The sequence below is a fragment of the Myxine glutinosa genome, chromosome 8 (genome assembly GCF_964187855.1).
Source record: "Myxine glutinosa chromosome 8, kmMyxGlut1.1, whole genome shotgun sequence".
Lineage (NCBI taxonomy): Eukaryota > Metazoa > Chordata > Myxini > Myxiniformes > Myxinidae > Myxine > Myxine glutinosa.
The window spans coordinates 29,228,887-29,256,498 of NC_136268.1; the positions used below are offsets into that span (position 1 = coordinate 29,228,887).

The 27,612-nt window shown below is 46.2% G+C and overlaps 1 protein-coding gene across 5 annotated transcripts in view; it reads right to left on the reverse strand.

The window, feature by feature from the left end:
• Positions 1-2,404: 2,404 nt before the first annotated feature.
• Positions 2,405-27,612, reverse strand: part of LOC137433094 (pleckstrin homology domain-containing family A member 7) — a 184,131-nt gene continuing 158,923 nt past the window's right edge. For 3 of the 5 annotated variants that reach the window (XM_078783054.1, XM_078783053.1, XM_078783055.1), the window contains 4 exons: positions 22,265-22,429; positions 19,824-19,957; positions 19,026-19,144; positions 2,405-4,736 (listed from right to left, as the gene is read on the reverse strand). In XM_078783054.1, the coding sequence (XP_078639180.1) occupies positions 4,690-4,736; positions 19,026-19,144; positions 19,824-19,957; positions 22,265-22,429 (465 nt within the window). In that variant the 3' untranslated portion in view covers positions 2,405-4,689. Of the gene's footprint in view, positions 4,737-14,363; positions 14,532-19,025; positions 19,145-19,823; positions 19,958-22,264; positions 22,430-27,612 lie in introns of all 5 variants that reach the window. The other 2 variants (XR_013624269.1, XR_013624267.1) reach the window with 1 other exon arrangement.

Here is a 27,612-nt window from a genome sequence, read left to right on the forward strand (position 1 = left end):
TGGAGGAATGGTTGATCAGAGTACTGATGGCAATGCACAAAAGAGCGTGCACAGCTGTAAGGACAAAGGATGGGAACAGTGGTGAGTTTGAGGTGAAGGTGGGAGTGCATCAGGGGTCGTTACTAAGTCCACTACTATTTGTCGCTGTGATGGAGGTGATGGCTCGGAATGTAAAGGAGGGTTTACTGTGGGAGTTGTTGTATGCAGATCATCTGGTGTTGATTGCGGAAAGTATGGATGGACTGAAGGAGAAGATGAACAATTGGAAGGAATGTATGGAGACAAAAGGTCTGAAGGTGAATATCGGAAAGACGAAGGTGATGGCAAGTGGTAAAGCATGTGGTGAGGTGGAAAGAACTGGGAAGTGGCCTCGAGCTGTGTGTAGGAAGGGTGTCGGAGTGAACTCCATTCAATGTACAATGTGCGCTGAGTAGGTTCATCAAAAATGTAGTGGTCTGAGAGGGTCATTAACCAGTGTGGCAGCTACATAACAAGTGTAAGGTGTGCACAGAGGGAGCTGCAGATGGAGGAAATGTTGAGTTGGATCTTGGAGACGGCGTGAAGCTGGAAGGTGTGAAAACATTTTGCTACTGAGGAGACATGCTGAATGGAGAAGGTGAATCAGACTCGGCAACGGTTGCTGGAGTGAGATGTGCATGGAAGAAGTTTCGGGAACTGAGTGGCGTGCTGACGAGGAGGGGAATGTCGTTGAAGGTGAAGGGAAAGGTGTATGCTGCATTTTTGAGAAGTGTTATGATTTATGGGAGCAAGAAATGGGTAATGAACGTAGAGCAGCAACAAAGGCTGGAAAGGGTGGAAATGCGAATGGTTCGGTGGATGTGGTGAGTATCGTTGAAAGAGAGGAAGACAAATGATGAATTGCGAAAGATGATGGGAATAGAGCCTGTGATTGATGCTGTGAAGAGAAACAGGTTGAGATGGTTTGGTCATATGTTGAGGAAGGGTGAAAGTGACTGGTTGAGAAGAGTGATGGAAATGAATGTAGAAGGAAGTAGAGGACAGGGAAGACTGAGAAAGACTTGGCTAAAGGTGGTGGAAGAAGAAATGCGGGCAATGGGGTTAACAAGGGGAGATGTAGAAAATAGGGCAAAATGGAGAAGATTGTCATGGGGCCCGCAAGGCAAACCTCCGCTCTAGCAGGGAAAATGGCCTTAAAATGCCTGTTGTTGTTGTTGTCGTAGCACGAGCCGCAATTCAGGTGGGAGCTGAAATTATCTGGGTACGATCATGTGACACAGAAAAATTGTAAGCACTGATTCCAGAAGCATCCGAGGCATGAGAGTGGACCAACCATTATTTCGGATGGGCATTAAAGTCTCCAAAGACCATGATGTCAGCTGCTGGGTGTCGGGAGAGCACCATGCCTATGCTTTTAGAAACAGCGTCAAACATAGCACAATTGGGTGATGATGGAGATCCCTACAAGAAGTAAAGAGAAGTAGTGGAATATAGTAAAGAGAGGAGGGAAGGATATCAACTCGTATACTTCATCCTCGAGACTGGCCATGTGACCAAGTGGCAAGGAAGCCATTGCAAAAATACCGAGTCCATCGGATGGAGAGGAATCAAATCTATGGAGGACATAGCCGGGTACATAGAGAAATGTAGATGATTCCTCACTATTGAGGCAGGAATCACAACGGGCAAGTAGGCCAGGAGAGTTCAACTGTATGACGGACTGGATGGCAGAGAAGTTTCCCTGAACCCCTCTGATGTTTACAAAGCGGACGCGAAGCCATTTGATTTTAGACTTGGTTTTGGGTTCCATTGGTGACGGAAATGTAAATGCAGTTTGAGATGGGGTTTCCTTGGATAATATCATTATCGTGCACCCCTCCTGCCTCTTCTGTGTTGTGTCCCCACCATACCTCCCACCCCAAGTTTCTGCAGAACACATGTGGTCTGCCAGTAAACCCCTTCAGATGAAACTCCCAAAATCCAGAATCACTGGTCTTTGCCACCGATTAATTCCTCTTTTGTCCCACCTGTGGAACCAACTTTCTCAATTTCTTCAACCTCATTCTTTCCTCCAGAGCTTCAAAGCAGATATTCACCCCCATCCGCAACCATGATCTTTTCTACTCCGGCTACACCCCCATTTCTTTTCTACTTTCTAGGTATCCAGTGTTTTCTTCCACTTCTGTGATTGAGAATCTGTAGCTGACTCCATCTTGTTCATCCCCTGTGTTCTCCCCTTGCTCTCATTCTTCCCCACATCCCTCATTTCTCCAGGTCTTCCTCTGTCGTTTCCCTCGACCCTGTTGTTGGTGTATATCTATCTCCATCTCTGTACTGTTCTTTGCTTTCTGCTACCTCTTGATCAGTTCTGTGTTCGAGCTCATCCACGAGCCTCAATTCCTTATCAAAATAAAACACAAACAAACACCATGTCAAAATATTTTATTAACTATATCACCGGATTCACCTTTCTTCTATTTACAATGTTAGACATATCTGGTTACTGGTAACACCAAATTAACAAATCATTTCAAAGCACAAATGGACAGTGTTCAACGACACTAACGTTTCACCATTTGTAAAACTAGTAATACCTGCTCCTTCTGGGAGCAAACTATTGTGTCAATGCAACCTCCCTCTGATAAGTCAGTGGTTAAACCACAAATTCCGCCTTCTGCCCATTTTCATCTCCGCACTCGAGCTCTTTTGGACAGGATAGGTCCACTGTGGTTCGAGCCAAGGCCCACACCCTGGAACCAAACCACTTGGCAGCAAGCAATCCTAAATGACAATAGTCATGAAGCAATGCATGCACATACGCATCCACTTACCTGTTATTCAGAACACTAAATATCTTTGTACATTTAATTAGCTGCACATACAATTACAATACTAAGCATTGTCAATAAAAGGCACTAAAATGTGTCCGTGTGTATCATGTAGAGGAAAGTCCTTACAGAGTGCACCTGTTCAAAATACTGCACACACAGTCTGAGTGCACCCGTTCAAATTCCACTAAGCCTGCACCTGTTCAAAATAGTGCTATGTGACACAGTGTACGCCACGACTCAAAGTGCTACAACATGTGACGGTCATTCAAACGGGACCTGGACTTTGGTTTACAACCTTCAGCAACTTGTGGCTGACTCAACACTACCAACAGCAAAGTATTTGTATACAAGTATCGAGGCTCATGGAACAGCAGAATGACAGGGGGGAATGACGAGACAAAATGAGTCAAAGGAAGAACAGTGGGACAACAAATTGATGGGCCACGGCATGAGGAGAAGAATTGCTGAAGTGTGAGAGCGGTGTCTCAGCAGGTGTAGCAAGACTAAACAGCGTTCACTTCTAACGTAACTTGATGAACAGAAACCGCTTGTTCAGTCCAAATGAGCTCTTGCGCTCGCTCGACGTTTGCCCCTTTCATTGAAGTGGCTGCTCTCACAGCACGTGGTTCTTTACACTTAGACATCCATCTTTAAACAGCCTGCACAAGTCAGATACAGATGTCCTGATCGGCAATCATCACCATGCTGTGCACCTAATCATTACCCCGCATGTGTAGCACAGACTGGTGTTCTGTCTGTCTGTCTGTCTGTCGAGTTCACTCTGTCTGTCAATCTATGATCGAGGACATAATTAATTTCACTTGAATTTTATATTTTGAATAATGTAGAACACAACAAGTCGGAACAGGAATCAGAACACGAACCCGCAGTTTAGCAGTACTTTGGTTCTGAATTTGGCAATTTGTGCGGTGTCTCGTCCCAAATGCGCACGGCGCAGTAAAAAAAATTGCTTCAGGCAGTCTGGCAGTCAAAAAAATTGAAAATCATTCCAAACAGGGAACTTACTGTTTTTAGGGATGTCACAAAGGACACAAACAACAGGCACAAATAACTATTTGAACGTGTTAAATAAGGTGGTGTAAAAGATGGTGCATCAATGGTGGTAAAGTTTTGATTCAATGGATTTTTTTGGGGGTTGGGGGGTTCTACAGCCGTTAAAACTTATTTTAGTTCAATTCAAATATATTCTGTATTTGACTACAAGAACAAATCACCTTGTTTGCACTTCCAGAAACCTCCCGTTTAGCAGTACTTGAGCAAAAATTTGCACCGTGTCGACCAATCAAATTTGCCCCTCGCGCTATCAAGGCCAAGGGACCTTATCGAATCTTCTTCTTTCTCCAATAAAATGTTTCCAATAAAGTGGTCCCATGTCTTTTTTCTCAAGACTTCACAGGGTAAGGTGTTCTATGAACTCTCTCGTTTGTAATCATGAACAGTTTTGATATCTTCGTTCACTGGAATCTGTTCCACTGTTCCACCACGTTTGTTCCTTCACTCGCCGCAATCTTGACCTTCAGCACCTGGTTGTGGATATTGGTTACCAACTCTACCAAGATAACTTGCCTCAAGCAAACATTACTCTACCTTTGAAAATAAAAGTCCAGGTCAAGACTGAAACACTCCCGTACAATGGTTTTGATTATTTTGCTTAGTTCAAGATGCTTTAAAGCTAAGAAACCAAATGGAAACATATCCATAGGTATGTTTAAAATAATAAAAAGGGCAATAACAGACCTCATGGCATTAAATATTAATTACTGCACAAATCAGCCAAATAATTTCTGGCTGCATCCAACAGTTTAACGTATTGTAAATTCCACGATTACACGTACGCTTCCTCAGGACTTGCTCCAAGTCACCAACTGCTCTTGCTGTAAGGTCTAGGCAGCGTGCTCCCTCGGGCTGTGCAACAGAGAGGGACAGAAAGTCACAAATAAGAGAACGAGGGAACTGCACTTTGACATTCCTGAGTAATTCAAGTTCAATCTGGGGTGCTCAAACCCTCCACATAGTGTCGGAAGTCCCTCCGATCCCCCTCGTGCAGACACCACAGATCAGCCGATTGTTGGCAGCTGAGTGACTTGGCACACTGGGTTGGTAGTTGTGTGCCAGGCTTTTTCCAACAATATTTAGTACAATAACCCATCCTGATTAACCCATCACAGCTGACCCATTACAAGTGCTGAAGATGATGTGTTGCTGTTTTGTAATTTTAGAAATCAGGAGTTAAAGAGTGATTAAAAGATCCAGTACCATTGTTAAATACCACACACATGCTTGATCATATCAGTGGATAAAACAGGCAAAATTACCAACTTTTTAATTTTTAACATTCGGTTGGCCTGTTATTATATTCCCATATACTCTGAATGCTCAGTTCATGATAGGGTTTTTTAGCCGCGTCGCAGACGCTGCTAATAGAGTGCCCTCTGCTGTTGTTGTTGTTCTTCTTGTTCTTGCAGAGAAGACAAAACCTCAAAGCTCCACCCATTCTGGGAACCATAGCTCCACCCATTGTGGGAGAGGCTTCATATAAACAAATATCCACCATTTTATTAACTCGCATAGCTTTGAGGCCTGTTTTGTAGGCCCGTGGTGTCTTCCTCTCTCACACAGTTTTATTTCAAATCAAATTCGAAATATCATTTCATTTTTCACAGTCGCTAACATAGTTTTAGACTCGGTTGAAAAAAAACGGGAAGAAAATCTGATGAAAGTTGCCCTTTATAGAACGAAAGGAATTCTCAAAGGCCTGTAACTTCAAGTCCATTGAGATTTTTTTTTTTTAAATCGCGGCATGGTCAGTCATACACCGCCCGAAATAACAGACGGGAAAATGCCGAGATATATATATTTTGTTTAAATCGCGGCATGGTCAGTCATACACCGCCCGAAATAACAGACGGGAAAATGCCGAGATATATTAAAACTTCGTCCATTTGATGACAATCGTCACGATGAAATATTTAATTTATACGTCGTCACAATAATGTGGAGAGAGGAGCATAGCTTCGTTCACGTGTCGCCACACACGGGAAATTGCCGAGATTTTTTTTTTTTTTTTAATCGCGGCATGGTCAGTCATACACCGCCTGAAATAACAGACGGGAAAATGCCGAGATATATTTAAAATTCGTCGCCACACACGGGAAATTGCCGAGATATATTTTCACTTTGCACAAAAATAACATCAAGTAATCGAATCAATAGGAATGTCCTGTGCCTATAACATCGACGTTATAGGCACAGCTGCATATAGGCATTGTGTAACATCGACGCGGCTTTTGTTTTAATTAAAACTTTTTGTACTTGTTAAGGTTGAAATCCCACATATGAGGATAACCCATTCTCTACTTACATTCTTATAATTGATGAAAAAGTGCAATGATGTCTCCCCATATCTTTGTCCTTTATGTAATACTAGCAAAAGTACGCGTCCCCAGTGACGGGAAAAGTTTGAGTTAGTCTATCAATTTAAAATATTTAATGGACTTTAAAAACGTTAATTGTGTTGCACTCTTGGTTTCACTCAGAGCCAAAGTTCTAAGCTGCTTATTCCGCCCACCACGAAATGGTGGTGCAACATCGGGCGGCGGAGTTTAGATTTGTATAAAAAGAGGGCAAAATATATCATTATTTTATATAGCTAGAACATAATGTTGTCCATGCTTTTTTGCCTGGGAAAGCATGGTAGTGAACCACCATAGGGCACCTATTTGGGGCGCGAAACATAATAAGAGTGGGGAAAGCCATCAACCACATCCATATCGGTGATAACCCTCCACCCTCTGCCATGAGCTACGGGCATCCCATTTGGATCCATAGACCAGCAAAGCCCAAACCTTCCTCATGCGTCGACTGTCAACACACCCTGCCTGGAGATGGGTCAGGCTTTCACAGGGGACGAGGCAGAAACCACCCATTTGGAGGGGAGTTTAGAGGGTCAGCCCCCATGACCGAGCACAATGGGAAAGGTCCAGGTGTACAACCCAGAGCACCTCAGCTATCCAGGCACTGTAATTGGCACACCGTTCGGAGAGGTCCCAGGCCAGAGGCCCGAGTACCACCCACCAGGGGAGGCCTTTGCTGTGTTCATGTAAATTGTAAACGGAACCCAAAGGTGACCAACCAATTTAGGGGAAATACCCAAGCAAAGTGGTCAAAGACTGCACATCTCGATGTGGAACCAAGCAACCGAGAGATAAACCTCAAGCTCCCCTTTGTCCGCCCAGTTAAGTGGATCCTAAACCTGGATTGGTGGACCCTGCAGGGGACCTCTGGAAACCCAAACTCGCACTCCCAGTGTACAGTGAAAAACTCTGAGGAAGATCGCATGGTGCATTGATCATAGGCACTGGCCCTTGGAACCCTGACCAAAAAGGTGACGCATCTCGTAGGCATGCACCACCACTGGAGACCAGGGGGCAACTACGCATTCCACCGGATATGCTACAGCTAAATGCTTTTCACCCTACAAGGATAATCATCTCGGTGCCATATGATTGCCTGGCTGACATAATAGCTGTTGAGGCCTACCAGAGGTGTACGAGTTTCTACCTGTGTTTCTAATCACAGTTTCTATCTCAAGCTCAAGACACCAGAATGCAGCTGTCTGGGGTCAGCATGCTGACAATTGAGGACGTTGTAGACCAGGAGAGGCGTAATAACAATTCAGTGCTGAAAAAACATTGTGGAGAATAAAGCTTCAACACCTCGTGGCAGAAGAAGTGAGGGTTTGACAGGGGAAATGGACCCACACATGACAATAGGAGCCAAGCTTGCAGACACACTCTTTTCACCAATTGCTACTTGAGCATCGGGTTACTTAAGCAGTGCTTCACAGCAGCCTTGACATCATCGTTGGAAGGAAAATGTTCACCACGAAGGTGTTCCTTACGTTTGTGAAAGAGATAAAATCTGACAGAGTCAAGTCGGGGCTGGTGATCCTTAGTGGTGGTACTCCATTGACCAGCGATTACTCTCAGGATCGAAATTGGTTCTCAGGATCTACTCTCATCTCTTATCTCCAGTCAGTCATCCCCACTCTCATCTCTCATCTCCAGTCAATCATCCCCACTCTCATCTCTCATCTCCAGTCAGTCATCCTCACGCTCATCTCTCATCTCCAGTCAGTCATCCCAATTCTCATCTCCAGTCAGTCATCCCCACTCTCATCTCTCATCTCCAGTCAATCATCCCCACTCTCATCTCTCATCTCGTCAATCATCCCCACTCTCATCTCTCATCTCCAGTCAGTCATCCCCACTCTCATCTCTCATCTCCAGTCAATCATCCCCACTCTCATCTCCAGTCAGTCATCCCAATTGTCATCTCTCATCTCCACTCAGTCATCCCAATTGTCATCTCTCATCTCCAGTCAGTCATCCCAATTGTCATCTATCATCTCCAGTCAGTCATCCCAATTGTCATCTCTCATCTCCAGTCAGTTATCCCAATTCTCATCTCTCATCTCCAGTCAGTCATCCTCACTCATCTCTCATCTCCAGTCAGTCATCCCAATTCTCATCTTTCATCTCCAGTCAATCATCCCAATTCTCATCTTTCATCTCCAGTCAGTCATCCCAATTCTCATCTTTCATCTCCAGTCAGTCATCCCAATTCTCATCTTTCATCTCCAGTCAATCATCCCAATTCTCATCTTTCATCTCCAGTCAGTCATCTCGTCAGTCATCCCAATTGTCATCTCTCATCTCCAGTCAGTCATCCCAATTCTCATCTTTCATCTCCAGTCAGTTATCCCAATTCTCATCTCTCATCTCCAGTCAGTCATCCCAATTCTCATCTCTCATCTCCAGGCAGTCATCCTCACTCATCTCTCATCTCCAGTCAGTCATCTCCAGTCAGTCATCCCAATTGTCATCTCTCATCTCCAGTCAATCATCCCCACTCTCTTCTCTCATCTCCAGTCAGTCATCCCCACTCTCTTCTCTCATCTCCAGTCAGTCATCCCCACTCTAATCTCTCATCTCCAGTCAGTCATCCCAATTCTCATCTTTCATCTCCAGTCAGTCATCCCCACTCTCTTCTCTCATCTCCAGTCAGTCATCCCCACTCTCTTCTCTCATCTCCAGTCAGTCATCCCCACTCTAATCTCTCATCTCCAGTCAGTCATCCTCACTCTCATCTCTCATCTCCAGTCAATCATCCCCACTCTCTTCTCTCATCTCCAGTCAGTCATGCCAATTCTCATCTCTCATCTCCAGTCAATCATCCCCACTCTCTTCTCTCATCTCCAGTCAGTCATCCCCACTCTAATCTCTCATCTCCAGTCAATCATCGTAACTTTCATCTCTCATTTCCAGTCAGTCATCTTCACTCATCTCTCATCTCCAGTCAGTCATCCCAATTCTCATCTTTCATCTCCAGTCAATCATCCCCACTCTCTTCTCTCATCTCCAGTCAGTCATCCCCACTCTCTTCTCTCATCTCCAGTCAGTCATCCCCACTCTCTTTTTTCATCTCCAGTCAGTCATCCCCACTCTCATCTCTCATCTCCAGTCAGTCATCCCAATTCTCATCTTTCATCTCCAGTCAATCATCCTCACTCTCATCGCTCATCTCCAGTCAATCATCCCCACTCTCTTCTCTCATCTCCAGACAGTCATCCCCACTCTCATCTCTCATCTCCAGTCAATCATCCCCACTCTCTTCTCTCATCTCCAGTCAATCATCCCCACTCTCATCTCTCATCTCCAGTCAATCATCCCCACTCTCATCTCTCATCTCCAGTCAATCATCCCCACTCTCTTCTCTCATCTCCAGTCAGTCATCCTCACTCTCATCTCTCATCTCCAGTCAATCATCCTCACTCTCATCTCTCATCTCCAGTCAGTCATCCTCACTCTCATCTGCAGTCAGTCATCCTCACTCTCATCTCTCATCTCCAGTCAGTCATCCCAATTCTCATCTCTCATCTCCAGGCAGTCATCCTCACTCATCTCTCATCTCCAGTCAGTCATCTCCAGTCAGTCATCCCAATTGTCATCTCTCATCTCCAGTCAATCATCCCCACTCTCTTCTCTCATCTCCAGTCAGTCATCCTCACTCTCTTCTCTCATCTCCAGTCAGTCATCCCCACTCTAATCTCTCATCTCCAGTCAGTCATCCCAATTCTCATCTTTCATCTCCAGTCAGTCATCCCCACTCTCTTCTCTCATCTCCAGTCAGTCATCCCCACTCTCTTCTCTCATCTCCAGTCAGTCATCCCCACTCTAATCTCTCATCTCCAGTCAGTCATCCTCACTCTCATCTCTCATCTCCAGTCAATCATCCCCACTCTCTTCTCTCATCTCCAGTCAGTCATGCCAATTCTCATCTCTCATCTCCAGTCAGTCATGCCAATTCTCATCTCTCATCTCCAGTCAATCATCCCCACTCTCTTCTCTCATCTCCAGTCAGTCATCCCCACTCTAATCTCTCATCTCCAGTCAATCATCGTAACTTTCATCTCTCATCTCCAGTCAGTCATCTTCACTCATCTCTCATCTCCAGTCAGTCATCCCAATTCTCATCTTTCATCTCCAGTCAATTATCCCCACTCTCTTCTCTCATCTCCAGTCAGTCATCCCCACTCTCTTCTCTCATCTCCAGTCAGTCATCCCCACTCTCTTTTTTCATCTCCAGTCAGTCATCCCCACTCTCATCTCTCATCTCCAGTCAGTCATCCCAATTCTCATCTTTCATCTCCAGTCAATCATCCTCACTCTCATCTCTCATCTCCAGTCAATCATCCCCACTCTCTTCTCTCATCTCCAGACAGTCATCCCCACTCTCATCTCTCATCTCCAGTCAATCATCCCCACTCTCATCTCTCATCTCCAGTCAGTCATCCTCACTCTCATCTCTCATCTCCAGTCAATCATCCCCACTCTCATCTCTCATCTCCAGTCAGTCATCCTCACTCTCATCTCTCATCTGCAGTCAATCATCCTCACTCTCATCTCTCATCTCCAGTCAATCATCCTCACTCTCATCTCTCATCTCCAGTCAGTCATCCTCACTCTCATCTCCAGTCAGTCATCCTCACTCTCATCTCTCATTTCCAGTCAGTCATCCCAATTCTCATCTCTCATCTCCAGGCAGTCATCCTCACTCATCTCTCATCTCCAGTCAGTCATCTCCAGTCAGTCATCCCAATTCTCATCTCTCATCTCCAGACAGTCATCCCCACTCTCATCTCCAGTCAGTCATCCCCACTCATCTCTCATCTCCAGTCAATCATCCCCACTCTCATCTCATCTCCAGTCAATCATCCCCACTCTCATCTCATCTCCAGTCAGTCATCCCCACTCTCATCTCATCTCCAGTCAATCATCCCCACTCTCATCTCCAGTCAATCATCCCCACTCTCATCTCATCTCCAGACAGTCATCCCCACTCTCATCTCCAGTCAGTCATCCCCACTCATCTCTCATCTCCAGTCAATCATCCCCACTCTCATCTCATCTCCAGTCAATCATCCCCACTCTCATCTCATCTCCAGTCAGTCATCCCCACTCTCATCTCATCTCCAGTCAATCATCCCCACTCTCATCTCTCATCTCCAGTCAATCATCCCCACTCTCATCTCTCATCTCCAGTCAGTCATCCTCACTCTCATCTCTCATCTCCAGTCAGTCATCCCAATTCTCATCTCTCATCTCCAGTCAATCATCCCCACTCTCATCTCCAGTCAGTCATCCCCACTCATCTCTCATCTCCAGTCAATCATCGTAACTCTCATCTTTCATCTCCAGTCAATCATCCCCACTCTCATCTCTCATCTCCAGTCAGTCATCCCCACTCTCATCTCCAGTCAGTCATCCCCACTCATCTCTCATCTCCAGTCAATCATCGTAACTCTCATCTCCAGTGGTTCACACTTCACAGCATGCCGTGCTGTTCTCTGCCATCTTGATTAACGCAGCACTGAGACATCTACTGTCAGAATCATGAAATTTCGCACCCCATGGCGAGAAAAACCAATGTATGGACTGCACTTTGTTTCACTTGAATATCTTTACATGTTTAAGAGAAAAAGAATGGGAGGCATTACTTTTCAACATGCCCACGTATGGTGGCAATCATCACAGCCCATGCTCCAATTGGTCCAAGTCCTTGAAATATGGCAGTGATTCTCACAGCTATAGCTCAAGCTAATAAAAGTCCTATCAATCTGCCAGTGATCCTAATGGGTTAAGCTCTCTATTCGTTTTAGGGAGCAGACCTTCATCCACCCCCCCCCCCCTCTACCCCCCTCCTATTTTGAATTGAAAAATTCCTCTTCATCCACTTTGGGTGTGTTGGCCAAGTTAATCTGCAGTCTCTTAAAATAACTAATTCCCAGCATCCTGCTGCTATCAATCAATGTGCTCATCCGCCTCTCCCTCTGTACGCAACATAAAACAAATGGCAAATTGGGAAGGAAGCCAAAACACCCTCATTTCATTATTTTGAATAATTTCTCTCACATCCATCACAAGGCGAAGCCAAGGATACGTCACAAATCTGTGTTCGTCGACTGCAGAATGATGAAGCATGTTAGTTTATGGAATATGGTGTACTGTAACATCATTATACACTGGACTTGTGATTACATGTAATACATAGGTATGCATGTACTACTAAGCACACAAATACAGGGATTTTTTGACCCCCTACTCCCGACCTTTACTATATTCCATTCCCTTTTAGGAAATTTCAAAATGAAGAGCGACGGGGAAAGTAACACATGGTTTTGCCTTGCCACCTCGGGTCACAGAGTACCCTGGGTTCACACACGTGTACCATGCCATTTAATGGCCATGTATCTCAACCCACTGACGGAGAGCTGGAGATCAGGGCTAAGCAAGGACATTATAAATAGCAGTGTGGGTCAAAGTCACAGCCATCTTTCAGCTGGGGAACAAGTTGTGCATCACACACATTAACCATGCTCCGTCGTTTTTGGGGATTTTGTCATTCGGACACGGAGCATGATTGTTGTATGCAGATGATCTAGTGTTGATTGCGGAAAGTATGGATGGACTGAAGGAAAAGATGAACAAGTGGAAGGAAAGTATGGAGACAAAAGGTCTGAAGGTGAATATCGGAAAGACGAAGGTGATGGCAAGTGGTAAAGCATGTGGTGAGGTGGAAAGAACTGGGAAGTGGCCGCGAGCTGTGTGCAGGAAGGGTGTCGGAGTGAACTCCATTCAATGTACAATGTGCGCTGAGTGGGTTCATCAAAAATGTAGTGGTCTGAGAGGGTCATTAACCAGTGTGGCAGCTACATTCAAATGTAAGGTGTGCACAGAGGGAGCTGCAGATGGAGGAAATGTTGAGTTGGATCTTGGAGACGGCGTGAAGCTGGAAGGTGTGAAAACATTTTGCTACCTCGGAGACATGCTGAATGGAGAAGGTGGATCAGACTCGGCAACGGTTGCTGGAGTGAGATGTGCATGGAAGAAGTTTCGGGAACTGAGTGGCGTGCTGATGAGGAGGGGAGTGTCGTTGAAGCTGAAGGGAAAGGTGTATGCTGCATGTGTGAGAAGTGTTATGATTTATGGGAGTGAGACATGGGTAATGAATGTAGAGCAGCAACAAAGGCTGGAAAGGGTGGAAATGCGAATGGTTCGGTGGATGTGTGGAGTATCGTTGAGAGAGAGGAAGACAAATGACGAATTGCGAAAGATGATGGGAATAGAGCCTGTGATGGATGCTGTGAAGAGAAACCGGTTGAGATGGTTTGATCATGTGTTGAGGAAGGATGAAAGTGACTGGTTGAGAAGAGTGATGGAAATGAATGTAGAAGGAAGTAGAGGACGGGGAAGACCGAGAAAGACTTGGCTAAAGGTGGTGGAAGAAGAAATGCGGGCAAGGGGGGGTAACAAGGGGAGATGCAGAAAATAGGGCAAAATGGAGAATATTGTCATGAGGCCCGCAAGGCTAACCCCCACTCTAGCAGGGAAAATGGCCTTAAAATGCCTGTTGTTGTTTGTTGGACACGGAGCATGGAGTGAAAAAGTGGAGGAATGGGCTCAAACTGGAGGTCTCCACTCGGACGATAGTAAGGAGGATCTGACACAGACTGTCTCGTTATTTGAGGAAAGCCAGTTGTGAGAGAGACAGTTGAGGAAAGCCCTGTCTCGTACTTCCCCTCTTTCTCCACTTGCCTTGTCTGCATGATTTGGGTACAAGTTAAGGCATAGGATAAGTCACCACCAGACTGAGGGAAGGGAATCCCAGAATAAGCGCGAGGGGTTGGGAGACATTGTCTGGGGATATTTGTAATGGTTGCCTGGATGTATCAAATTATCTTATTTTTTATATATGGACGAAATGTTAATGCTGGTGCATGGCCTTCACTGAGCCCCGGCCGTTGAATAAATTAAGTAGTCAGGCAGATCAGCGAGTTATCACAAAAGATGACATTTCAAATTGACGCTTGGCACATGCTGAACGTGTACCATGCCATTTGAATTTGGACCATGCCAAACCCCTAAAGCCTTTTGGATTGAGTGTGACGTATAAATTAAAGATGGCACTTACCACTCAGTGATATCACCAATTGTAGATCAGATGTGAGTGGTCGACCCCTCTAGGGGTTTGCACCTCCTGGGAGATACATAGCAATGGCGTCCTTCCCTCACTCATTTCACCTTCATTCTTTTTCCCTCCTCTCCCACAGTAGCCTTCCCTCCTGACATCGGTCACCATCTGTGTCATAGCATTATGGCTTCTTAAAATATACAGTTGGTGCGTGGCCTGGTTGGCGTTTGTCATGGCAATAAAGCATTGCCGATGCATGTGGCCTTCCTTTTCTGTTCCTATCATATTATGATGGGAAGGGGTGGGGTTGAGTGAATCAGGGGGATGTTATGGCAGTGACAAAGATTATTCTGACTCCAGTGAGTGCAGCAACTTGTTGTATGTTGGTCGCGCAAACGGCTCCATGTCTCCTTCTCTTGAGGGATAACTCTGGTTAATATTACTTCAAGTTTGGGTCATGACGAGCACCAAATCAACAAAACTTCCTGATAACAATGGCTGAATGTGACAAGCCCATCATTCACAACATCAGCATTTGCATCCACATCCAGAAATTGTTTTGGCCTTTCCTTTAGGCTTAGGGCCTTTTGGCAATATGACGTATACAATTACATCAATTGCCTTTTCTGTACCCCACGTCACAAGCAATTTCTGGAGCCTGCAGACAATTTAGTTTTGAAAGCCACAACGAGAAGCTATTAATATTAGACAAAGCACACGACGTGAAATGAATGGGGAATGATGCAAGAAGCTTGCGATTGCGAGTGTAAAGCTACAAGCTGGTTAGCGATTGCCTTACTGCATTAGTGGAATGGCGAAGCCTGAAGCAGCATTACACAAATACGTGGTGGGGAGCATCCCCACCGGAAGTGGTCCTTGCACCCGCCACGGACCAAGTCACTGTTGGCACACCGAACAGTAATAAGTGGGGTTGATGTAGGTGTGCGTGTTTGTGCAGTGTGGTGTGACGTGGTGTGATGCCAGAATAATATAGGGAGATTTACTTGCATTACAGAAGTAGCAAATTTAATTCCTACCCGTGGTTGCACCTGCACCTCACCTTGCATGGTGAATTGATGAACATGTACTGCATGTACAACATTGATGAAACTAAGTTCCTGCAGGTTAATTAATGAGTGAGTGAAAATTCAAACTGATTCTGTGGATTTCAACTTAACTTACATCTCACAACATTCGTAGGAATTGTTTTTTTAACAGACAGGTTGATAAAGTAGTTCACCTAGCATCCCTGGAACCAGCATCAGGTATGTTTTAATGTTGTAAAAAATTTTTTTGTATATTCAAGATGATCTAGTTCGGTACCGCAGGGTCTTCTGAGTGGAAAACGAAAGAGCAGGGGGTGCACGACCAGAATGGAGGCGGTACAAGACAGGGAGACCAATGACCTGTCTGTGATGGGAAAGTGATAGATCCATAGAATCATAATCATCGTGGGAGATTCCAATGATCTTGAAGGCCTTGGTGTTCACGGCGTCAACTGAGCAAGATGTGAGGCAGAGGAGCCAGGAGAGATGCGAGAGCAGCGCTCCATCAAGCTGTGGATGAAAGCCTTGAAGGTGATCATGTTTGGCAGCGTCTTCGCATGATGGCTTTCACACGTGCCTCCGAAATGCTGACGTCACCGCCTTGTTGCCAACAATCTGTAACCCAATCGAGCAGGTTGGCCTCGAGCTCGGGATGGGCGGCCACATGACCCGTTCGGCCATTTTGCTTCATGGGAGCGACTGCAGACGCTCCTTCTGTCGTCTCCATAGTCTGATGTTCACCTCAGATATTCCGTCGGATTCCCACCCAGCACCTCTGTTTCCGTGATCTTCAGCGTATCGAACAATGTTTCGTTTTTGAGAAGCGGTGTATGATCGTCGTCGAGAACTCATGGTTAATTACGGTAAGAAAACTAGTATAGTGGAAATAGAAGTCGCTGGTAAATCTTATGAACATATGAATGAAGCTGTTAAAGAACACTTGGGTTTTATAATAAAATATAGCCAATTATCAGCAACTTGAGTACCACGTGATTGTCGTCCGGCAATAGGCTATGGGTTGCTTCGTTGGATTGCTATCCGACTTCCGCCGTTTATTTAATATGTACTGCTATGTTTAAACTTTGCACAATCACAATTAGTCAAGGCCCTTAGGGATATTTTGGTTCAAATTCTTCCAAAAGCATCAAATTTGGCACAGATGTTGCCCATGCCATACTCTTTCGATTTTTGACGGGCGCCAAGGGCGGTATGATCCGGGGACCATACCGGTCCATCCCGCCATGTCACCTGACCTATGACGTCATAATTGGGATATGCATCCAATCACATGGCGTACTATAAGTGGTCAAAGTTCAAAATGAATCGATCGAAAAATGAAGGCAGGGATCCATTTTTAAGGTTTTCATAAAATCCAATATGGCCGCCAGGTCACATGACCTATGACGTCATATTTATGACATGTATACAATCATGTATACATGAACCCGGATCATGATCGCACAAAAATTAAACACAAGGATATGGCATACAGTTCATAAAACATCAAAATCCGTACCTTTGTAATTAGACTGATGAACTGCATATGCCTGAAAATTAGGAAATAGACATGTAAATATTTCCTCTAATTGTCAAAAATAAGGTCAGAGTTCGACTACCCAACCCAGAAACATAAAATGGTGAACCTCACGTAAATCTTGACAAAAAACTCAAAAAACGACATGTTTGACTCAGAAATGACCTTTAAGATGACCTTGAGGGTTGACCTTGACCTCGAATCATCAAAATAACATCATAATTGGATTCCTCGACCTCGGAAACCCCTGAAAAGTGGTATCGTACATGATTCCAACCCTTTTGGTTATTTAACTGATTTTCCTCTAATCCGGGTGGCGGCCATTTAGTATTTCGCCAATATGGGGCCCCCGGGGGGGGGGGGCGCCCGTCTTGGCGCCCGTAAAAAATCGAAAGAGTATGGCATGGGCAACATCTGGGCCAAATTTGGTGCTTTTGGAAGAATTTGAACCAAACGGCCCCAAAATATCCCTAAGGGCCCTGACTAAACTGAACATCGTGATTCATACGATTTACGACTGTCGTAAATTTAGTTCCTTGACCTGCCGCGATATTCTTTCATTAGCGCCGCTCTGTTCAACTATACTATTACGAAATCATGGCCGACAGTCGTGGTTGAAATGGACTTCGCAGTTTTTGACAGATGTAATAACATGTTTTACGTCGATATTTTTTTCATTTGAGTGCTGAAATGGGGGTGCGTATTATATATAGGTCTATAGATTTTTACACCGTGACAAAAGTCCAAGTTGGGGGTGCGCGCTATGCACAGGGGCACATTATAGTCGAAGTTTTACAGTATTCCAAATGTTTGAGAAACTTGTGATTTTGTTTAGGTCTGAAGAGAGGGAAGAGGCAGCAGCCTGCCTGTCTGAAGGATTGGACTAATGGTGGAGTCATCAGGAAATAGATAGAGGAGATTTCCCAAAGCATCAGAAAGATCATTGATGAAGATCAGGAATAGGACTGGGCCCGGAACTCCACCTTGGGAATCCCCAGCCTTGACAGCGAGAGGAGATGAAAATATTCCGTTGAGAGCCACATGTTGGTTAGGAGAGTGGAGGAAGTCAGTAACCCAAGTTGGTGGACGTTAAATATCCCATGGTGTGCTTTGCGAAGATCAGGCGAGTTATCGCAGGCACCCTCAACAAATCGCAGATTCCTGCCTAAAACTGTCGGTCGTCTGTGGTTTCGTCTTCTCGTTATTTATTGACATCAGGTTTTACTGCTTACTGTCTCAGAGTGTGGTTATTGTCTGCGCAACAGCTCCTGCACTATAAACAGGTCCATCTACCCAGGTGTTCACAACTTACATGTCAACAGACATTTTTGGCTATGAAGGGCATTTGCCCTCCTCCCCAATGGGATTTTCCCCACAGGAAGTAAAATTTTTTATAAACCACAAACACATATGATTACCTTTTTAAACAGTCACTACTGCTGTTTAAAACTAAACTTAAAGGGAGGTAGCCTGATGTTCTTGAGGCATTATATGCTTATCACATTTCCTACAGACTAAGGGACCCAAGCCTTGATCTACTGTAATCTATATATCCCAGGGAGATCACTCTTGCCACTCCCTTATGGAGCAGGTGTACTACTAAGTGAAATGTGAAGTGTTGGTACAAAAGACTCGGAGTGCACAGGGAGGGTCTCGTAGGAGTGCACAGGGAGGGTCTTGTAGGAGTGCACAGGGAGGGTCTCGTAGGGGTGCACAGGGAGGGTCTCGTAGGAGTGCACAGTGAGGGTCGCGTAGGAGTGCACAGTGAGGGTCGCGTAGGAGTGCACAGTGAGGGTCTCGTAGGAGTGCACAGTAAGGGTCTAGTAGGAGGGTCAGTCAGTGTCAAAAGCTTCAAAGTGAAGACGATACAAAGAAGGATTTTCGATATAAGGAAGTGAAGAGATACAAGGAATTGAAGCCAGCCAAACAGAGAGGAGATGCATTGAGGAAAGGTGTGAAACATTAAGTTAAACAAAGGGAAGAAAAAATCAGGAACATGCTTTTGGATTTGAGGTAAGATGAGAGGAACACAAGACAGGTCAGTGTGCTCATTAAATGAGATTCAAAGTAAAATTTGAGTACCTGCCACAGCCTTTCCCCGACGAGATGCCTCAGCAGCCAGTTCGTATGACATAGAAATCTTCCTCTCCTGATCAGCACTTGATTGCAGCATGTCGTCCTGCTGCATGACATTCTGCCCGCTGCACAAAGCCACGTCCATCTTTCATTACCACAAACATTTGATATATATATATATATATACATACATATACAGGTGAGATGAGAGGTACATATATGTATATAAACTCTATATATATATATATATATATATATATATATATATATATTACTATATTACTATATATAATTTAGTGCTCAACCCAATGAGCGAACGCTGTGATGTCACCGCCATGTACATCCACCCTGTGTTGGCCTAATGGTTAGGGGCGGCGGGCTTGGGATCCTAAGGTCCTGAGTTTGAATCCCGTTCAGCTGTTGAATTAATACCAGGTGGGGTTGACTCAGCCTGTCATCCTTCCGAGGTCAGCGAAATGAGTACCAGGGTGCTGGGTCCTCTCTCTTGGAGGTTGGTGGCAGGATTTGCACTCCGGCTGCTGTAAAACCACCTCATTCCGTAGCACACACAGTGGTGTGTGACGCAGCGATGTGCTGATCCAGCGTACGCTCACATATATATTCCGTACTCTTACCTCATATTCATATTTTAATTTCAAATCCAAATTTATTGACAATATAGCAATAATAACAAATTTGACTTCACTGGTCCAATACTTATGGAGGGCACTCTATATGGTGCTCTGAAGCCTGAATCTTGAACCCCGTTGCCATGAAACAGAAAAACGATTTTGGTCTCCCAACCTGGATCGTGTTAGTATGTTGTGGATTCGTGCCACAGCACGTCGCCGAGCTTCTAGTTCCTGTGGACTCGCTGGCTCGTCGACCTCACTTTCCACATACCTCTCAGGTATTGGAACCATATCCGGTGTAACGAGCTGTGAAGAGATAACAATGGATTTTATTAATGTAAGAAAGTCTGGGAGGCATATAGGAACATGTTATACACAGTGCTGTGTCATATGTGCTTTGAACAATGTTAAACGGTGAATGGTAATGAAAGTGCCAGGGGTGCAATACCAGCAGAATTGAAAGCAATGTACAAAAAACAAGAAGAACAAGAAAAAACAATCAGATTGCAGACCCTCGCCAGGATGTATTTTCAGTGGTTTTTAAGGCTTTTGTGTTAAAACAAATATGGCGGCCGAACCACGTGACCGATGACGTCATCATTATTTTTGTTCCAAACTAATTTATTCCTAGATTATGCTCAAGAAATTTCATCTTGATTGATGAAGTTTTGTACTTGTCGAATTATGACGTCATAATGGAGACACCTATGACATCATTAACATATTATATTCCCCATGGAGAGTTCTTTACAATGAGCCATGTCTCAATTTTTTCTATTCAGCGCTTACGGAGATATAGAGGTGCAAATTTTTTCGTTTTTTCCAAGATGGCGGCCAAACCATGTGATCTATGATGTCATAATTATCATAAAAAAATTCTACAGATGGAGTTGCACCTATGGTGAAAACTTCCTGTCAATCGGACCAACGGTTGCAGAGAAAATCATATTTATTCTGTGCGGACAAACAAACAAACAGACAAACAGACAAACAGCCAGACAAACGGACTCAAATGCAATACCCTCTCCTCTGGCGAGGGTAAAAATACATAAAATGTCACAGCCCCCATGGTTTTGGTAATTTTGCTGTATGGAGGATAAAGGTCACCCAGTCGTCCATCTTTGGTCGGATTACAAAACAGAATCTTATGCATATGTATACTCATGTATAGGCTTTGTGCCAAGTTTGAACAAAATCGGTCCATGCATGTCCGAGAAATAGTCGGGGACACGTTTATGTAACAAAATGACCACCAGTCAGCCATATTGGATCTGATCTCGAAAAAATGACATGTATACGTAAGCCATCATTCATTATCTGTGTGCCAGGTTTGAACAAGATCGGTAAATGCATGTCAGATAAATTGTTGAGGACGTGTTCAATATCGGGTCTTTTACAACTAAAATAGCCGCCAGTCTACGAGTCGGCCATCATTGATCAGATCGCAACATAAAGTGAGGTGTGCGTGTATGCCATCATGTACACTGCTTGTGCCAACTTTGAACAAAATCGGACCATGCATGTTCAAGAAATGATTGGGGACATGTTTAAGAAACAAAATGGCTGCCAGTCAGCCATCTTGGATCTGATCTCGAAAAACCATGACGTGCATATATAAGCCATCATTCATTATCTATGTGCAAAGTTTGAACAAGATCAGAAAATGTATGTCCGAGAAATGGTTGAGGATGTGTTCAGCGTTGAGTTTTTTCAAGCAAAATGGCCGCCAGTCAGACATATTTCATCACATCACGGAACAAAATGATGTGCATATGTACACCATCATTTATTGTCTTTGTGCCAAGTAGAAACAAAATCGGTCTATAGATGTCGGAGATATGGTTGCGGACAGACTGACGGACGAGACCCAATCCATAAGCCCCCGTTTTTGGACTAATTCCAACGGGGGCTAATAAACACCTCTTACCAGTAAAAAGTACTAACTGCAGCTTCTGCATCAACATTCCAAATGTAACTCTAACTTACATCGTCAAAAATGAAAGAAACTCAAGGATGTAGAGAGGACTGGTAGCTAGATTATAAATAGGGTTACCAAATTTCAACTTTCAAGAAAGGAGGACTCTCTGGAGTGTCCTCTTTGTCAGAATGTCCCTCTCCGTACACTCCAAAAAAAGGGGACACTCCGGAGAGGGGCAGAATGTCCCTCTCCGTACACTCCGCACACTCCAAAAAAGGGGACACTCTGGAGAGGGGCACTCTGAAAAAAGAGGACACTCCGGAGAGGGACACTCCGAAAAATGCGACACTCCGGAGAGGAACACTCCAAAAATATATGACATGACACTCCGGAGAGGGACACTCCAAAAAAAAAGAAGAGGATACTCATTTATCCAAAACGATGACACTAGGGACACTAATTTATCCCTTTGAAAATGCAAAAGCAAAAAAATGCCAAAATCCCAGACATTTTAAAATATGTAAAAATCCTGGCTGGATGGAGATTTAAGGACCGAAGAGGAGAACATGCCCAGGAAAAAATGGACTGATAGTAACCCTATTATTAATATCAAGTAAATTTTTTCATAAACCACCTTATTTTTGCTACTTTGTAAATCCCTGGAAACAGAAAAGAGCAGAAGTAAATGAACCAACCTCTTTAGTGAGATTCAAGTTGAAATAATCAGGTTCCACCTCATCAAACAGCATTTGTTTTTCCTCCTGGTTGACCATACTCCAGGTCTTCTGATCAGCCTCATCCCCATCATCCCGTACAGCAAGCTCCAGCATCCTTATGTCGGCATCATCACGCCGCCATCTCTGAGTGCACATGCAGAAAGATCCATCCCTCAGTGCCTAATGCACGAGCACATGTGCAGTATATGCATTCGCATAATAAAAACAAATGTCAGTTTGTGTGTTAGTGTGTGTCAGTGTGTGTGTGTGTGTGTGTGTGTGTGTGTGTGTGTGTGTGTGTGTGTGTGTGTGTGTGTGTGTGTGTGTGTGTCCTCCATAACTCCAAAACCATGAAACCTAGTGGCCGGAACCGTTGCATGCATACTAAGGGAACTCCGAGGGAGTGCCTGAATGAAAACTGAGTATTTGGGTAAATTAAAAAACCCCTTTTGAAGATGATTAATAGGGTGCTCATCATAGAAACAAAAACAAAAAAGGCTTACCCTTGGTCGGCCGCTTTCACCTCGCAGGGGTCTGAAGCCGCAATTTTGTTTTGCCCATGCCTTGAAACCTCGATGACCTATCGTGGACTAATTAAAGTATATAATCAAAATCTGTGTTCAGATTTGAGGATTTTATCTCATGGATGAAATAACTGGCTCAATCTAGAGTGAAATCCAAAAATGTTAAGACATCAGCGATTCTTAGAATTAAGCATATTCATTTAAGCAAAGCTGTGATCCCTCCTTTCCATATTTACACAATAAAATTTGAAATTGCCAAAGCATTAAACTAAACGGTCCCTTTCCCTGCCCCCTCCTTCAGCTCTTTCTCTAGCTCCCACCCTCCTCCTCGCACCCCCACCTTCCTACGGAGTATACAGCGACCTGAGGTAAGACGTCACTCTTCACTCCCCCCCTTCCTTACTCCTCCCCCTCTTACTCACTCTCCCTACCCCTGTCGGGGTAAAAATGAATAATTGTCATCTCTGGACCAATCAGAGACAGCCATGGCCGAAAAGCATGTTGGGTGATATAATTGAGCCAGGCCAAAAGGAAATATGCTTGTTTGTATAGAGTTTGCCGAGAGCCATTTCACAGTTGCGGGGCACAACTGCTTCTCTGTGCTGAGCTGGCAAAAACATGTTTTATCTGTGGTTTAACCATGTGCAAATGTGAAGCCAAGGGCCCGTTACATCAGCTTTTGTTCTTATCTGACGCTCCAGCATGACTTCTGCTTTTCTTTTGAAGTAAAAACAATTTGTATATATATTTGATGCAGTTTGAATATAATTTAGAGATCTGCTTGCCTTTGGACAAACTTTTCTCTCCGTACGTACAAAATAAATAATCCTTTATCAAGTGTTGTCTGTCATATTTTGATAAAGGTGGACAGACTCTCACACCCCCTTACTCGCTCCCCACAACCTGCCTAGCTAACCCCCTTCTCGTTCCCCCACCCCTCCATTCTCTCACCCACCCCTCCATTCTCTCACCCACCCACCCCTCCCCCCCTCCTCCTCTTCCTTCCTCCTCCTCCTCCTCCTCCTCCTCCTCCTCCTCCTCCTCCTCCTCATCCTCCTCCTCCTCCTCCTCCTCCTCCTCCTCCTCCTCCTCCTCTCTCTTACTCCCACCCCCCTCCTCACACCTATCCCACCCAGAGTGTACAGTGACGTGTGGTGAGCTGTTGCTCTCCCCCCCCCCCCCCACCCCCCATTCCTTGCTCTTCCCCAACCCGCCACCTCCACCCCACGCACCCTTGACCTCCTCTCTTCCCCTTCACCACTCCCCCCGCCTCTCTCGGTCTCTCCCACCTCCATTAGACCTATCAGCGAGGTGAGAGGTGGTATTTGCTCATTGCATATATATATATATATATATATATATATATATATATATATATATATATATATATATATATATATATATATATATATACACAAAGAATTAAGTTAAGCACCCCCCCCCGTTTTTTTACAACCTCGCACATTATAAGTTTGTAGTCGTCAAAACAGTGTAATATACCCATGATATTGCTATATTTTCTGGAGAAGTGATATTATGGTCACATAAAAACATAACAATCATGCCGTTTTCAATATTTTATTCTGAATAATTTAAGGTGAAATTTTTTGGGAATTTTAGGCATATTTTCACCTCAATTTAAGTATGGAGCTATAGGTCCATCACGGACAGTGTGGATGACGTTTATGTTTTCTAACGTACAGTCATTGTTCTGAGAAGACCTCTAGCGATCTTTGCGTCAATAACGTGTGTAGGACCCACGTGATCGGATCACTGACTCAACCAATCACTTTTTTTCACTTCGATCACTCAATTTCATCAATGGATAATTGCTAATGTCATACCAATCATTATTTGATCTCACATACCTTAGAATATATGCCAATGTATACATATACACAAAGAATATATATTAGGGGGTGCTTACCTTAATTCGTTGTGTAGGGGTGCTTAACTTAATTCTTTGTGTATATATATATATATATATATATATATATATATATATATATATATACATATATATATATACATATATATATATATATATATATATATATATATATATATATATATATATATATATATATATACATATATACATATATACATACATATATACATATATATATATACATATATATATATACATATATATATATATACATATATATATATACATATATATATATACATATATATATATACATATGAAGGAACTGCGCTCCAACGCGAGTCGAAAGAATTGACGCGACCAAAGACGGAATTCGTCCGAGTTGCTTTATTGAAACAAAACAGCTCAGGTATTCTGACAAGCCCGTTTATCGGGCAGCAATATATATACACATTTATGTCGGGAAGTTTGCCCGGCAAAAGCTATACCGGGCATGCCCGGGTGTCAAGGGCGAGCCTTGGAAAGGCGAGTCTGGACCTGCCCGGGCGTGTTTGGCTGCGGCCTGGCAAGTCGAGGCTGGGCGTGCCCGGGCGCTCTGGACGAGCACTGGAAAGGCGATAGCGGGCATGCCCGGACGCTCTGGGCGAGCCCTGGAAAGGCGATAGCGGGCATGCCCGGACGCTCTGGGCGAGCCCTGGAAAGGCGAGAGCGGGCATGCCCGGGAAAGACGAGACCGGGCATGCCCGGGAAAGACGAGACCGGGCGTGCCCGGGAGGTTCGGGCGTGCCCGGGAACAGTGAGTCCGGGCATGCCCGGGAGAGGCGCGTCTGGCCGTGTTCTGGCCGGTGCAAGGCGATTGTGTGCATCCAGCGGTAACCGCTACACACGCCCCTCCAGAATCGACCTGCACCGGCATGGTCAATTTAAGGGGGGTCTGGATGACCCGGCCGAAGCGACCCCTGGAGGGTCGTGGGGAGGAGTCCGACGTGGTGGTGGGTGGTCGAGCGGGGGGAACTGTGGACGGGGGGCGGCCTCGCCGCGGAGGAAGGGCCAACCGTGGTGGTCGGTCGATGTCCATGTGCGCCGGTTTGAGGCGGTCCACAGAAATCCGGTCCGGCCGGCCGCCGAAGTCGACGATGAAAGACTTGTCGCCCCGGCGCAGGACCCGGAAGGGCCCGTCGTACGGCGGCCGGAGTGGCCCCCGGTGCGCGTCATGACGCACAAAGACGTACTCCGCTGTGCGAAGCGCCGGGGGGACGAAGGACTGGGGGCCACCGTGGCGGGACGTCGGCACGGGGGCAAATCGTCGGGCGGCCTCCTGGAGGTCCGAGCGCTGGCGAGCGGCGGACCAGGGACTGGTAGCGTCGGGCACGAATTCGCCCGGGACGCGGAGTGGCTGGCCGTAGACGAGCTCGGCGGCGGACGCCTGGAGGTCTTCCTTGGGGGCCGTGCGAAGGCCCAAAAGGACCCACGGCAGCCGGTCGGCCCAACCGTCGTCCTGAAGGCCGGCCATGAGTGCGGCCTTCATGGAGCGGTGAAACCGCTCACACAACCCGTTGGCTTGGGGGTGGTAGGCCGTGGTGCGGTGCAGCGTGACCCCCAACGAACGGGCGACCGCGCCCCAAAGCTCAGACATGAACTGTGGGCCGCGGTCGGATGAGATGTCCGCTGGTGCGCCGAAGCGCGCGACCCAGGTGGCGATGAATGCCTGCGCCACGTCGGCGGTGGTGGTGGAGGTGAGGGGCACGGCCTCCGGCCACCTGGTGGTCCTGTCCACCATGGTGAGCAGGTGGGTGAACCCCCGCGAGGGGGGCAGGGGACCCACCAGGTCCACGTGGACGTGGTCGAAACGCCGTTCAGGCACGGCGAAAGGTGCCAGCGGGGCCTGGGTGTGGCGGTGGACCTTGACCCGCTGGCAGGCCATGCAGGCGTTGGCCCAGTCGCGGATGTTTCGTCGAAGGCCGTGCCAGACGAAACGCGCCGACACCAGCTTCTGAGAAGCTTTCCGGCCCGGGTGAGAAAGGCCGTGGATGGAGGCGAAGATGCGGCGCTGCCAGGAAACGGGCACGATGGGGCGAGGCTGGCCCTGGGAGACGTCGCAGAGCAGGACGGTGCCCGCGAAGGGAATGTCGGCCAGGCGGAGGCCCGTGTCCGCCGCACGGAGTGCCTGCACCGAGGCGTCGGTGGTTTGGTCGGCCGCCATGAGCGCGAAGTCCACGCCGAGGTGGACCGCGTTCGCGCTGGCCCGAGAAAGACAGTCGGCCACGGCATTGTCTTTGCCGGCGACGTGCCGGATGTCCGTGGTGAACTCCGACACGGCGGAGAGGTGGCGCTGCTGGTGGGCCGACCACGGCTCCGTGACCTTAGCCATTGCGTAGACCAACGGCTTGTGGTCGACGAAAGCCGTGAACGGGCGGCCCTCCAGGAGGTGTCGGAAATGGCGAACGGCCAGGAATAGCCCGAGCAGCTCGCGGTCGAACGTGCTGTAGTTTAACTCGTTCGGCCGGAGTTGCCGGCTGAAAAAAGCGAGTGGCTGCCAAACCCCGTCCACCCATTGCTCATGGACGGCGCCCACCACGTAGTTGGAGGCGTCCGTAGTGAGGGCGATGGGCGCGTTGAGCACCGGGTGAGCCAGCAGCGTTGCGTCGGCGAGGGCCCGTTTGGCGCTGGCGAAGGCCGCGTCCATGGCCGCGGACCAAACAATGTCATGCTTGGCCGGCTTGCCCCGGAGGGCCTCGTAAAGGGGCCGCATGAGCTGAGCAGCGCGGGGCACGAATCGGTGATAAAAATTCACCATGCCGAGGAACTCTTGGAGGGCCTTGATGGAACGGGGACGCGGGAACGTGGTGATGGCCTCGACCTTGGTCGGCAGCGGCACGGCCCCGGTCTTGGTGATGCGGTGGCCCAAAAAG